This window comes from Notolepis coatsorum (genome assembly GCF_963971535.1).
Source record: "Notolepis coatsorum genome assembly, chromosome: 7".
Classification (NCBI taxonomy): Eukaryota; Metazoa; Chordata; class Actinopteri; order Aulopiformes; family Paralepididae; genus Notolepis; species Notolepis coatsorum.
Window position 1 is genome coordinate 42,941,613 of NC_140171.1, and position 15,522 is coordinate 42,957,134.

The 15,522-nt window shown below is 47.3% G+C and overlaps 1 protein-coding gene across 1 annotated transcript; it reads right to left on the minus strand.

Moving 5' to 3' along the window:
* Positions 1-559: 559 nt before the first annotated feature.
* Positions 560-2,408, minus strand: exoc1l (exocyst complex component 1 like; the record flags this gene model as incomplete). Its single annotated transcript, XM_084317948.1, has 3 exons — positions 560-826; positions 1,807-1,985; positions 2,288-2,408. The coding sequence occupies 3 exons, from the start codon at positions 2,406-2,408 to the stop codon at positions 560-562; spliced, it is 567 nt and encodes a 188-aa protein (XP_084174074.1).
* Positions 2,409-15,522: the final 13,114 nt, after the last annotated feature.

The window sequence follows — 15,522 nt, forward strand, 5'->3', positions numbered from 1 at the left end:
TCCTACCTCTCGCTGGACTTCAACTGACTGACTTGATTGACTTTTCAGGAAGTACTGATCATTGGGACAAACCTGCACTTCCCTGGTGTATTTTAAGGCCTTTTACAGAAACAGTAGTTTCTGTAAAACTTTTGAAATTAATGAATCCCAACCCTGCTCGATAGCTGACTCAGGTCTCTGTCTTGGCAGTGGTGAAGTTGTATTAAGCCTTTATTACAAATGAGGATACCAAGGAGCAGAACCTTCATACCAGACGCTGATTGGTGATAGTAGGGATCACAGCCTCAGTGGAATACATGATGACACACACATGGCCGACACACAAACACTCCCCGCGTACCTCCTTTCTATTAGACCTACCATTTATAGTCGCACAAACACATCCACAAATCCACTGCACCTCACCAACCTGCATGAGCACATGAACATCAGAATCCCCAACTTCCCCACACACACATACATACACACGCGCACACCCACACACACATACCGTTGCTCTGTCAAACACACAGCCCCACATAAGCTGCTTTCACACATGCACTGCGACACTAGTAGGCTTTCAGTCCAGGGGTACAGGGCACATGGAAAGACAGACCAGGTTCAATGCATAGAAGCATATCTGCATCAGGACAACACAGTCTCCTCTGTTGGTGTAGAAGGAGGTGGGCTTGATGTAGGCCCAGTCGAAGTTCTCCAGGTTGAGTGACCTCTGACACAGCTGCTCGCTAAGCTCTACCAGAGCACGCACCAGGGCGTATTTGGCTGAGCAGCTAATGGCAGTCACTGAGCGCACCTTGTCGAAGTGCATCAGGAAACATGGGTCATCCTTCAGGAGGAGAGAAGAAGGCAAAATTAGATGAGATTATGCATGAGTTGGTTCCCATGCAGGACATTTCTCAGACCTGGTATATTGTGTGAGATAGGCTACACGGAATCACCAATCAGGAATTCTTGGAAATGGGGAGACAGTTTAAATGTTTGTCATCCATCCAGGTCACCACTACCAGGCTTGAATACAGAAATGACAAGGCCCCTGAAAAAGCCCAGTGAATGGGCCCTCCCAAAACCTGCTTAAGTTAACTCATAGCATATAAAACATACATTATACTGACCCCCATAGGCCAACTGTAAAGCAGCTGGGATTGATTGATTGACTGAAAACTTTATTAACAGATTGCAGAATGGGTACAATACAGTACCACTCAATACAAACAACTGTTAAGAGGATGCAGACCAGAAAAAGACTTTCGTCTTGTTTACATCAGGGTCCCCATTTTCAATTCATCAAGACATTTATGACATACATGACATACAGATACTGTTTCATCAAGACATTTATGACATACAAGACATACAAATATACAGTACTGTTTAAGAGAAAGAGATCATAAAAAAATATATATATACATTCGAAGGGGAATAAACTGTACATTGGAGGGGGTTGGGTGGGTGGCGGGGGGGGGGGGGGGATTGGACATTTACCGGGGCCAGTTTCTAATTGCAGCCACCCGTAGCTGCTCTCTGAGAGCGGTTTTGAAGGAGGGTAGGGATTCACATTATTTTACGGCTGTGGGTAGGGCGTTCCACATTGTTAAACGTGTTTAGTCCCTTGCTTGAGCCGAATCTGGGTTGAACATGATTTGTGGAACTCCCTCTGGTGTTGTGGTTGTGGAATTCACTGACCTTTGGGCCCTGAGAAAGCGTTCCCATTTTCCCCCTCTAATGGGTGAGCCTAACCATTATTCCCAACATTTACAGAAGGAAGCAGCAGGCAAAGAGATTTTTTTTTTATTAATATTCTCTCACCACATCAGGGTCCCGTCCATCAATGAGAACCAGATCCTGAAGTGACCAGATCTCTGTCCTCTGATAGGAGTCTTCCAAACCAGTGCGTTTAATGTGGGACCTCTTGGATCCGGACGCTGAGGGTTTCTGAGTCTTCTGACATCTCACTATACTCAGGTGTATCTCTTTGCCCTTTGCAACTGCAGAACAGCGGGGAAACAGCAGTTGTTTTCTCTCTCAGGGGAAACAGATGCAGTGCAGCACTGGATATGTAATCAGCAGTCATATTTGTGTTGGCGTGAAGGTTTTCGAAGCTCACATACATCATTTTGTTTCTGACCGTAATACAACACTAGACAAGGACGATCCACGTTCATCACATTTCCTGAATTATATCTCCATAACCACAGATATCAGAATATTACTTTGCAAAAAGAACAACAGAATATTTGAAAGAAAACTCCCTAAAGTCAACAGAGACAGAGTGAATGTTGTTGTTTACCTGAGATGCAGAGAAAATGTCTTCCCTGGGGCGGCTCGTTAATCTCTATAAACTCCTCCAGTCTCTGTTTCGCGGGTCGGAACACAACTCTCTGCATCTCCTCCTTCAGAAGTGAGGACATCTCTGGAGATACGGAAAGGAGGACGAGAATGGGTGGATGTGGGAAAGTGACAGGGAGAACAAGATACAAGCAGGAGAGAAGGTTGGAGACAGAATGAGAGAGTAAGGACTGGGGCGGGGGGGGGGGCATGAAATAGGCAAAAGATAGAGAGAGAAAGAATCACACAAGGCGCTTTAGCAGGATACACAACGAAGTTAGGAAAAGCTATTAGAACCTGAAGGTGTTTCCTCTGTTTGGTGTGAGCTCTCAGCTCTCACTCTGCAACACACACACACACACACACACGCACGCACACACGCACGCACACACACGCACGCGCACACACACACACACACACACACACACACACACACACACACACACACACACACACACACACACACACACACACACACACACACACACACACACACACACACACACACACACACACACACACACACACACACACACACACACACACACCTATAGTGGTTGGGGTAGATGATCCATAGACATCCTTCATTGTGAGTTTCTCCTCATGCTAAATAGCTCCAGAGGGACTTAGCAGAGAGCCAGCAATTAAGGGCTGGTCTTATCAATTTGCCCCGTTTTAGGGTCAATTAAGCCCCATTATGTCAAAGGAAAGCAGACTGGGTGATCCCTAGATCGATCATGGCTTTTCGCAACATACAGAACATACACTCCGTTCAATTTATCACACTGAAAGGCATTGCATATTCATAGCACAACACACAACACATACATAGGTTTCCATATAATGTGGAACGGTGCCCAAATACTGCTGTGTAATTAAATGTTTGTTGTGGGGGGAAAAGGAGGTCCCACAGCACTCTCCCGGTTTCCATTATCTCACAGAAATTCAATCTCTCCGAGCAGAGGGACAAGTGGGATGCAGCACTTATGAGGAGACAGTCTACGGTGCAGAGAGGATGTTACTTTATAGGACTTTTTCAGAGATCACGGAAGTCCCAAAGCAACGCAGTTACTAGCTGCATTGATAGACAAGAAAGTGCATAGCATAATGCTTCGTGGTGTATTTCCGTTAGGTCCGGTTATTATGGGGCAGGGGTGGAAGCTATATATTTTTAAATAACATGCCTTGGATGACTGAGATGTTGGAACAACATTTCCACTGGAGAGGTCCGGGCCAGAGGGGTGATTTGATTTGTTAGCGGGAAATAGTGTGGCTCCATTCGATTTGTCACATTTTGTGAAAACAAAGATGAGCTGTTCTGTAGCTAAGTGCTCTATATGTGTTGTTGTTGTTGTTGTTGTTGTTGTTGTTGTTGTTGTTGTTGTTGTTGTTGTTGTTGTTGATGGTGGTTTTTGTTGGTATTTTTCTGGAAAGTCTCTTTACATCTGTGTTGAATCTTATGAATAACACATGAGGCACAGAACCTTGACCTGAGCCTTAACTCTTAACTCTGAGGAGATAATATAATGGAATCATTTGAAAACAATAAAGGTTTAAATGATTTCCATTAGAGGCCTTGCACAGAATATTTGTGTAGGGGAGAACGGTACATTGGAGGTGGTTGGGTGGGTGGGGTGGGGGGGGGGGGGACCCGTGGGGGTAACTGTACATTGGATTATCGACGAAACCTTACTTGGTTCCAAGAAGAGGGTCTTGTGTATTACTGGGTTATGACATTTACTGTACATTGGAGGGGGTTGGGTTACGATATTTCAGTTTAGAATTGCAGTCTCCTGTAGGTGCTCCTTGAGAGTGGTTTTAAAAGTGGGTAGTGATTCACATTCCTTTACAGCTATGGGTAGGGCGTTCCACATTGATGTGGCATAATTGCTAAAGGTGTTTAGTCCCTTGTTTGAGCCGAATCTGGGTTTAACATGATTTGTGGAGCTCCCTCTGGTGTTGTGGTCGTGGTATTTACTGACCTTTGGGAAGTATTTTGACATGTACATGGGTACCTTAGTCGTGTAGTGTATCTTGTAGACCAGGCCCATTGCAAGTTGCTGTACTCTGTTGTCTACTCTAAGCCATCCTAGGTTGTCAAAGTGGGCAGGGGTGAGGTGGGTTCTAGGAGTAAGGTCAAGCAGTAGTCTGACCAGTTTGTTTTGTGGTGTTTGTAATTTTGTTTTTAGCGCCTTTGAGGTGCTTTGGTACCATGAGGTGCAAGCATAGTCGTAGTACCCTTGAAGCTCCTGTCAGAGTCCTCAGGGTATTCTTGTTTACCAGAGAGGAGATTCGGTACAAGAATCTAGTTCGTTGGTTGACTTTTTTTTATTACATTGGATGCCATTTTGTCACAGGAAAGATTTCCCTCTAGGATGGAACCTAGGTATGTAATTTCATCTTTCCTTGTGACAATATTGTCACCCACTGTAACTGAGAAGCCGTCGGCCTTGCTGAGTTTGTTATTTGAACCGAAGAGAATGGACTCTGTTTCACCCAGGTGTAATGAATGAATGAATGAATGAAAACTTTATTTAACAGATTGCAGAATGGGTACAATACAGTACGGCTCAATACATACAATTGTTAAGGGGATGCAGACCTGAGAAAGACGTTTGTCTTGTTTCCATCAGGGTCCCCCATTTTCAATTCATATAGACAATAATGATAGTTTGTTGTCAGCGAGCCAGGTGCAGATTTTGCCTAGTTCCGAGCTGAGGTTTTTTTTAACCTGTAACTTGTTCTTGTCAGAGACCAGCAGGGCTGAGTCGTCCGCGAACAGGAACAAGTTGCAGTCACAAGCTGACGACATGTCATTTGCATAAATTAGGAACAGTAGCGGTCCTAGTATGCTTCCTTGTGGAACACCACAGCTCACTGGGGGGGGGGGGATGCGTGAATATTAAAGGCAACCAACCAGTGGCGGCTCTGCCACTAGGGGCGCACGGGCGCCGCCCCACCTGCTGTTAAATCAGAGAAGAAGAAAATAAAACGTTTTAGTTTTTTGTTTTATAGCCCTATAAATAATATAAACATGTTTAAAATGAATAATATTTACTCATTTTAAGTATGTTTGTATTTCCAATGCACAATATAACGTTATTATCTAAAATAAAAAACACTCGTTTTCCTGAGCAGGAAGTGACGTTTTTTTTATTTTTTAATTTTTTCGTATTTCTCGGCCCGGGCTAGACGCGATAGCGCTCTGAGTGCGCGTCACAGTTTGATCACTGTATCCGTCACAGCCAATCAGTGCATAACGCGTTGTGCGTTGAAATATGACTATTATGTTGGAATCCGGGCGCGATTTGAAGCGGTCTAGCCAGTAGCGTCAAGAATTTCTGTAGCCGCATTTCGCGGAGACGCTCTCTGATTGGCCGACGCCAGTATTTTTTTCCGTAGCAGAATTTCACAGAGACGATCTCTGATTGGCCGAATCCAATTTCTAATGTTCCAATTCTAGCTTATTCCTAGGTTGGTGATGCAGGCAGCTGTTTGTCTTAGAGCGTGCCGTGACTGCAAGTTATTTAGACTGTTAAGCTTAGGCACTCTTTCAAAGTTGGTTAAGGTTAGAGTTTGTCTTAGAGCATGGCGATAGAACGCCAGGTAGTTTGCAGTCTGTTCGAGCGGAAATGGACAAAGGAATGAAGTACTTGTGTTGTGTGGTGCTGCTAACTGCTAACAAGCTAACACTTGGCTAACAAGCTATATGGCGGATGCAGTCTGGACACAGTGGACAGTGGTCTGGAATACATCAACAGTGGATTATACACTACTTTATCAAGGCAAGCCCTCCTGCCCTGGACGTGTCAACTAAACAGTGAGTCTCTCTCTCTCTCTCTCTCTCTCTCTCTCTCTCTCTCTCTCTCTCTCTCTCTCTCTCTCGCTTTTGGATTGAAAATACGTGGATTATGGCTTGTTCAATATCGTCTATGTTTGAATGAATGAATGAATGAGAACTTTATTAACAGATTGCAGAATGGGTACAATACAGTACGGCTCAATACACACAATTGTTAAGGGGATGCAGACCAGAGAAAGACGTTTGTCTTGTTTACATCAGGGTCCCAGATTTTCGATTCATATCGATAGTTTAATAGCTAGCCTTGGCTCGTTTAACAATATGCAAAATATGTGTACAGCCCTGTACTCATACTGAAGTTATTCTTGGTATATAATAGGTCTGATTGTGTAACGAATCGATTCCACGTTGCGCTGTGTGTGAGAGAGAGAAGGAGAGAGGGAGAGATCTGCGTGTGTTTGGAGACGGAGCGAGTTTTGTTTCTAACTTTTCTATTTATATATTGTGTTTCAAGTTGTGAATTAGACTATACTTTATTTGACTGGTTGTGTGTTGTTGTAGTAACAGCTGAGCGACTCGTTCATAAGAGCCGATTCATTGCCGTGAGCGTGAGTCGAATCGCTCATGTCTTGCCATGAGTCGGTTGCGTGGTACTGTACATGTTTGCAAAATGTTTGGTATAGCGCCCCTAGTGGCGAAGCATCCACGAGCCGCTACTGCAACCAACTTGTGTTCAGCCTTTCGTTCAGCGTTTCTCTGATTGGCCACACGGCCACGTGACCGCGCTGCCGCGCGGCAGAGAGTTACGCCGCCCGCGGCAGCGGCCGTCTTCCGTTGTAGAATTGTTTACATCAGGGTGAACGCTGTTGTATTCGCAAATATTAGAGCCAGCTATACGCAGCTCCAGTTAACCTAATTTATACCGTAATGAATCATTAAAATATACCGTTAACTGGAATATGTTGTTTCTTTACACATATGTTGGGATTATGTAATTGGTTTGTCATGACAAAACAATAAAAATCGCTACTTTACATCAGGGTGAACGCTGTTACGCTGCCACCACCCACTTCAATGACAGAGCTCTCATATTTGCGAATGCATAAACTATATCTTAAATTATGGCTATGTGTCTAATATGGCTGTTGCGAAGTCATTGATAAGCGACAGCCATATTAGACACATAGCCATAATTTAAGATATAGTTTATGCATTCGCAAAATATGAGAGCTCTGTCATTGAAAGGGTTTCTACAACGGAAGACGGCCGCTGCTGCTGGAGCTGGACCGAGTCAAGCCGGCGGCGGCGCACGGAAGCCGGGGAGAAACCACTGCATCGCCCCGCTGGCGCTTCAGCAGCCTCCACTTATGTACAGTGACGAGTGAATCTGGTAGTTGGTTTATGACGTTAAAAACGCGAAATAACATATAACATAACGTTACAGCGTACAGTTTCTAGTTAATCAGTCAGGCGTCAGCCTCCACACTGATGTACAGTGACTGACGTTAAAAACGCGAAATAACATATAACGTTACAGCGTACAGTTTCTAGTTAATCAGTCAGGCGTCAGCCTCCACACTGATGTACAGTGACTGACGTTAAAAACGCGAAATAACATATAACGTTACAGCGTACAGTTTCTAGTTAATCAGTCAGGCGTCAAGCCTCCACACTGATGTACAGTGACACCCAGAGTTTCTAGTTACAGTAGTGACGCGTGAATCGAGATAGTCCTAACAGTGTTTATTATTAAGAGTCAGATAGTCCTAACAGTGTTTATAGTCCTAACAGTGTTTATTAGTAAGAGTCAGATAGTCCTAACAGTGTTTATTATTAAGAGTCAGATAGTCCTAACTGTGTTTATTATTAAGAGTCCTAACAGTGTTTATTATTAATTAACGTCATAAACCAACTACCAGATTTATTTTGCACCAGGGAACTTGAAGGTTCCTGCCGCGCTTGCGGCAAAAGGGGGTGGGCTAGCGGCGTGGGGTCGTGGCCAATCAGAGAAAAGCTGAACACAAGTTGGTTGCCTTTAATATTCACGCGGGGGGATAGGGCTTGGAGTTCACTGCTCAAGCTTTTGGTAAGCTTTGACTGACTTTTACGAAACTCGTAGCATTTTTTGTCTCTGGTTTTCATAGCGGTCAGTATTTCTGAGTGCATCCACGGCTCAGCGCGATTTTTTACCCTGGTGGTTCTTAGGGGGGCCATGTCGTTCAGTACTGTTGAGAATTTGGTTTTGAAACCAAGCCATGTTTCTTCAACTAGTGTACCACTGAGCTCTTCTGACCAATCCAGGCTCTCCAGTTCTAGGTTAAAGGCCTCACTAGAGTAGGTTTTGAGGTCTCTAGATGTGACTGTTTTGTGACAAGTGAATGATGTAGAAAGAACGAGAGGTAGGCAGGTGGGCGTAGATGGGTATTTAATACAAGTATCTTACAGGGACGATACGATACGATACAGTCTAGTGCTATATGCTGCTAACCTGACCGGTGTTTACTTCCTGAGTGACGTCAGAGTAGTATGGGGGCCGTCACGTCTCAAGCTTGTGTATCAGACTAGCACAATGCTCTACATCCTTCCTCTTAAGTTGTGCTCTAATGTAAATACTAACAATGCTCTACAGGCTAGTAGGCTATAACAAATTACGCCATGAAGTGATTACTATTAATATCTAGCATGTGGCTATTTGAACAAACCACAGGTTAACTGTACTTCAAGTGGTAATACACAACAGGTGTATAGTATGAACATCATTACTCCTTTTTTTTTTTTTTTTTTAACAGTCCTTGTGACAAACACTACATATATCTGCTGTTTGGCCTGCAGACGCGGCCTGCCCGTGAGATGTACGGAGACTGAGTGTGCGGGTTAGTCTTTTGAACAGTCTCTTGTATCTGGGCGTGTTGTTGAGCGTCTGCCTTCTCGGTGACAGGGTGACTGTTGCCTTCGGGTTGGCCAGTCGGAGGTTGGAGAGTGATATCGGGGTCGCAGGGGTCGCTGAGGTCACCCTGTGGCGGTTCCGGTTCCGAGACGGGAAGAAGGTGTCTCCGATTCCTTCTGTACTCTCCTCCTTCTGACTCCACGACGTAGGACCTTGGTTCCTTACAGATGCTCTTGATTGTGCCCATCCGGTCGAATCCACGTGGAGTCTGTAACCTCACTACATGTCCCTGTGCCAGTGGCTGGAGGGGCCTGCTTGATCTGTCATAGCACGACTTCTGAATGCTGCGTTTCTTCTCGAGCTGTGCTTTGATCATCTTGTTGTCCTTCGCCTTAGGAACCAGTAGTGTCTTGCTGATGGGTAGGGTGGTACGTGTCTGTCTTGACATGAGCCGCTCAGCCGGTGACCCAAGTGACTGGTCACATGGAACATTACGGAGGTTGAGCAGATTTAGGAAGACGTCTGTTCCGTCCCGTCTGGACCTCTCCATGAGTTGCTTTGCGCTGCGCACAGCTCTCTCTGCTAGTCCATTCGCCTGCGGGAACTCCGGGCTACTGTTCACATGGTCGAAGTCCCAGGCCGAGGCGAACTCCTTGAAGCGCTGGCTTGTGTACTGGGCCCCGTTGTCCGATATTACTTTGTGTGGGGCTCCATGCACAGTGAAGTGTCTTTTCAGTTTTGTTATCACTGTGTTGGATGTGATGTCACGCAGCAGGTCCACCTCGAACCAACCTGAGTATGAGTCGACCAGCACTAGGTGGTGACGTCCATTCCACTCGAAGATGTCGGTCGCCACGGTTGACCACGGTAAGTCTGGAATGGGATGCAGCTTGAGTGGCTCCCTTTGTTGGTGTTGTTTTGTGCTGTTGCAGACGTGGCATGATGCCGTTTTCTCCTCGATATCCTTCGCCATGGCAGGCCAAAACACAATGTCCCTCGCCCTGCGCTTGGTCGACTCTGTCTGTCTGTGGTTTGTCTGGGAGCACGTGACAACGTGTCCGCGAGATACATGTCCTTCCCCTTCTTGTACCTCAGCTCAAAATCGTACCTTTGGAGTCTAAGCATCATACGCTGCAGTCTGGCTGGAGCCGTGTGTAGGGGCTTTGACAGGATGGTGACCAGCGGTTGATTATCTGTTTCGATTAGGATGTGCTTTCCGTATACGTAGTCATTAAACTTGGAGCACGTGAACACTACTGCGAGAAGCTCCTTCTCGATCTGTGCGTATCGCCTCTCCGTCTCCGTCAAGGTGCGGGATGCATAAGCGACTGGGACACCGTCCTGTAGACACGCCGCGCCTAGGCCATACTGGGAAGCGTCGCACGTGAGTGTGACAGGCTTGCAGACGTTGTAGTACATCAGCGTGGGTGGGTTTGAGAGACACTGTTTCAGCGCATCAAATGCGTCTTGGTGCTGCTTGTACCAACACCATTCCGTGTCATGGTGCGTTAGGTGTCGCAAGGGGGCTGAGATTTCACTGAAGTTTGGGACAAACCTGGCCAAGTAGTTTACCATGCTGAGGAATCGCTGCAGGGCCGTTACATCTTCTGGTGCAGGCAGCTCGCTGATCGCTTGCGTCTTTGATGGGTCTGGCTTAAGACCCTGACTTGTGAACAGGTGTCCAACGTAGCCAACTTCTTTCAGTCTGAACCTGCATTTCTTGGAGTTGAGCCGTAAGTTGACTTCACATGCTCTGTCGAGGACTTTCTTGAGATTTTCATCATGCTCTTTCTCGCTGCTTCCTCCAACGATAATGTCATCGACTATCACTGCACAGGGGTATCCTGCGAAGATTTGCTCCATTGTGTGTTGGAAGACTTCACTGGCGCTGCTTATGCCAAAGGGCATTCTGAGGAAACGGAATCGTCCGAATGGCGAGCTGAATGTGGTCAGTAGCGATGATTTGTGATCCAGCGGTATTTGCCAAAAAGAGTTCTTGGCGTCCAGTGTTGAGAACACGGTTGAGTTTGGCATGTGCGCTGCTACTTCCTCCACAGTGCGCATTGGGTGATGTGGGCGTTTGAGCGCCTTGTTTAGGTCTCGTGGATCAATGCAGAGGCGTATATCGTCTGAGTTCTTCTTGTGGGTTGCTACCATTGAAGATACCCACTCAGTGGGTTCTGAGACTGGTGTTATGATGCCTGTGCTTGCCATTCTGTCCAGTTCCATCTTAACCTTCTCTCGCATAGCGACTGGGATCCGGCGTGCTGGCCTGACGACAGGCGTGGCCTCTCGGTCGATTTTCATGGAGTAGGTGTAGGGGAGCCTACCCACCTCATCCTTGAAGAGGTCTGAATATTCCGAGAACATCTTGTGTGAAAAGTTTTCCTCGTCTGTCAGATGTAGCTGATGTATCTCCTTACTGAGTGTGACCAGTCCCATGCTAAGGCTGTCTTGTAAACCCAGCAGCGTCTGGACGTCTTGTTGCACCACGTGGAACTGTAGGGAGTGGGACTTATCTGTTATGTAGCATGCTAGGGTTGCTGTCCCCAATGTGTGTATTTCATTTCCTCCGTAGGCAACCAGCCTCGCTGTCCTGGAGCGATCCACTCTCTCTTTGTATTTCACTTGGTTGAACGTTTTGCGAAATATCACGTTGCACTTGGCTCCGGTGTCCACTTTGAGCTCGACGGGGATTCCGTGGACCTGGACTCTGCAGAATATTTCACTCTTTTGTGTCGCTGGTGATCCCACAGTATTGACTGTGTTTGTCACTACTGTGACTCCATCACAGTAGAACGAATCGTCGCTGTCGCCTGACGATATTGTTCTGTCAATCTGGTTCACAGCGTGCTTTTTTCTGTATTGGTACTGTGGATTGTCTCTGTGACTCCCTGGAGTGGATTTGCAGTACTGCTTGAAATGATTCATTTTCTCACATCCGTGACACTGTTTGCCGAATGCAGGGCACCTTTCTCGTCTGGGCTCGTGGCTGCCTCCACAGTTGCTGCAGCTGGCTATGGACCGAGTTGAGTGCTCTGTATTTGGCTTCTTCTTGTAAACACGTTCTTTTATTCTGTGCCGTAGGCTATCTACATTGGTTGTGCTTTGCTTTGGTGCAGCCAGTGTCCTAGTGTGTTGTTCTGTCATTTCGTGGATCTGACATGTCTCCACTGCCTTGGTTAAAGTTAGTTTGCTGTCATGGAGTAGTAGCTTCCTCATGCCATAATTTATTATGCCACACACAAGTCTATCTTTGATTAGCTCTTCGCGCAAATCTCCGAATTGACAGCTCTTTGCTTTGATTTTTAAATCACTGACATAGGCTTCAATAGTCTCATCTTGTTTCTGGCTCCTTGTATTAAACTTGTGCCTTTCCATAGTGACGTTTGTTTGTGGATTGCATAACTCACGGAATTTCCTCTTCAAACACTCCGGGTCTTCTCTTGATTGGGCGGGGACTATTTCTTCTCCCTGCTCGTCGTCTCCATCGTACAGGGCTGGTCCGTATACGAATGCCCTTTCCCGTTCTATGGCTTCCGAGCCAGCCAGGTTTAGCAAGATGAAGGCTTGAGAGCGAGGCGGCTTGTCATAGTGTGCGGCAGCAATGAATATATCATACTCTTGCTAGAATATTCTCCAATTCTCCGCGACGTGGCTGTCAAACACGAGTGGGCCTGGTTTGCGGACGGATCCGACCGTGCGAAGAGGAACTCAAGCCACTCAAAGCACAGGGTGAGCAGATCGTGGCTTGACCCCACGACTACGCACACGCACAACCCGCATGCCACCAGGGAACGAACGGAAGGAACAACCCTCGTTACTGCCCCCAAAATCACGGAGTCAAGAGCAAACTCAACCCTGTGGCAAAGCCGTAGCAGCGGAGCGCGAAGGAAGACCCAGACCCACTGAAGGGACTGGATCCCCTGGAAAAAGGGGGGCCCGGAGAGGTCAATGACGCCAGGCATCAAGACCCCACCAGGCGGTCACTTAGTGACACCGCCCCCCACATCGCCAGCGTATTCGGATAGGGCCCCTCCAAGAGCGGGCCCTTTCCCCCCAATAGTACACCGCCTGGCACACTGACCCTGCAACACAGGCAGTCAGCATGGCCGTAAAGCAATCAAAAAAGGTTAACCAACGGAAGCAGGCAGCGCACCGGGGAAACCAGGCAGCAGGCTGTAGACCTGAGCCTGGAGCACTGCGTACGAGACAGGCGCCAAAGGGGTCAACTGAAAACAGCCCCCCCGGCGGAAGGGGCGTATGCTGGCGTTGTTGAGCACCATGACAAAGCCTCCATAAAAGAAAACCCACCCAGAGGGGTCGAGGCAGAGAAGGCTGACACGATTGGCAGATGTCATGAACGTGCAGGGGCACACTCAACCGGGTAACCCGGGAGTTGACTCTGCTCCAACACACCAGGGAATCAACCACCCTCTCGGTACACAGACGGTGGCTGTTCCTATAACCCCTCAAGAAAAACTCCAAAACACACCTGCGGGTATACACCAGCTATACCGCAGTACAAGTGTTTCAGTTTCCAAAAAAGGGTTATCCCAGGCCTACGGTTACAACGAAACATTACTTCAGACCGGGCCCGGCGGCTCGGGAAGCACACAGGGTTACCAGAGGAGGTCCAGAAGACCACCCCAACAGCCCCCTCTTCGCCATGCGTGAGAGAGGAGCGAAAGAAAGGAGAACCAGCCCCTTATAATAGTGCCAGGTACAAAGTGTACCCAACAAAGGGTCTCCATAACGCCTAACCCCGTGACACCCGGGCCGACCCAGCATTTTTCCCCCTGAAAAAAGCACAAGTCCCTCAGGGTACCAGAACAGCAGATCTGCATCCCCGGCGGACAACGGGTTAACTGACCTGAACCAACGTGACCAGAACCAGTCCCGTGCCCTAACCACGCCGACATGCCCACTCCAGGAGAGGGGGCAGTAATGCGTGTTGATCTAAAACATGAAAAGAGGGCGCCACCCAGACGGTCCTATTTATACCGCGCTCAGTGGCCCACCCCAAGGGCATGAGACCCCTCTACCTATGTTCTGATCTATTCCGTTAACATCCCCCAGATATGAACGAGAATCCGTCGAGACCCAGTAACAGGCTCTCGGAAGAGGAAAAAAAACCCATCCCAGTTGCCCTATAAAAACGCTGTTTTAATAACAAGCAACCAAGGCGTACTAGCCTCCTGCATGATTCTTAACAGAAACACCCCGAGCCAGCACTATGTATGCGTCAGGACCCAAAACATATCAACGGACAGTCTAACCAGACCCCACATTGATCCTTCAAGGCGCCTGGAAGAACGACAAGAAGGTTGTCGTGCTTCATATTCTCCACTCTTTTTTATAAAGAAAGAAACACCGACTGACATAAATCCCACGTGACGCAGCCGAGGGTAATTTTTTTTAACATTTTCACATCCCACCACCCTCACTACAGAGGAGAGACGGAACTCCTCAGCGAGACTTCCCACGTGAGCCATAGATTGAAAAGTCACGGTAACATTGAGTCATGTGACCAACCGACTCAAGTTACACGTATATCGAGCGTAGTAGAACAGTAAGTTCCTACGCTCTGCCCCGACAACTTGACAACAACAGATCCTACATACGGGTCTAAACTCACGGAAGCCGTCGTCCAATAGAAACGTGCCTAGTGACGTTTGCTATGACGGGGGGAAACCCAAGACTCAACCGCCCGTGATAGGTGCGGAGTCTGGGAAAACCCTCCCCCCCCCCCTCCTTGCCAAGCCGCCTAACAGCTTGGCCCTGATCGAATGAAAAGAGATTCCAATAACCCCCTGACCAATCAGAAGAGGGAAGGAGGGGTTTATCCGGTACCCCCTCACAAGCCCAACCCTTGCATACGACAACAACAATAGCCATATGATACCTTCAGTAGCAATGCTAATGAAATAGCACAAGCTAAATCACTGCACGCTAACCACAGACACATCTGTGAACAGGGTTTATAGCAAGACCAAGTTGTGTGTGTGTGAACCTGACACCCGTATCTATGTTGTAAGACACCGAAAATCTGATAGAGAGAGAGAGCGGCTGAGCCGCGGTACGTTTTCATACGAGCATTACTGCAAACCAACACAATAGTGTTGCAGCTCAATATCACTGTTTAAGCAACAGAGCACACAACTAACCTCTACTGTTATGTGGAGATTCAAGTCGAGGCAGAAAAAACCCTTTTTCAACCGAGTGTAGGCTGCAGGCCTTGCTTAAGCTCTAACATGAATGTAACATCTAGCCCTCCTATCAACCCATACTAGCGAAAGATTCACACATTGCAACCCCATCATATGTTTGGTGAATAAACACACAGTTTGTTAACAAAAAATACAGTCCCCCTTTAGAGGGGACTCTTTATTTTCGAACAGAAAATCATAGAGGGGCCGGGAAGGGAAACAGGGGGGGACCACAGAGGGAAAAAGTCACTAAAGTCTTAGCGACGCCTGCCACGAGCCGTTCGGGGCTTCCCACCCCG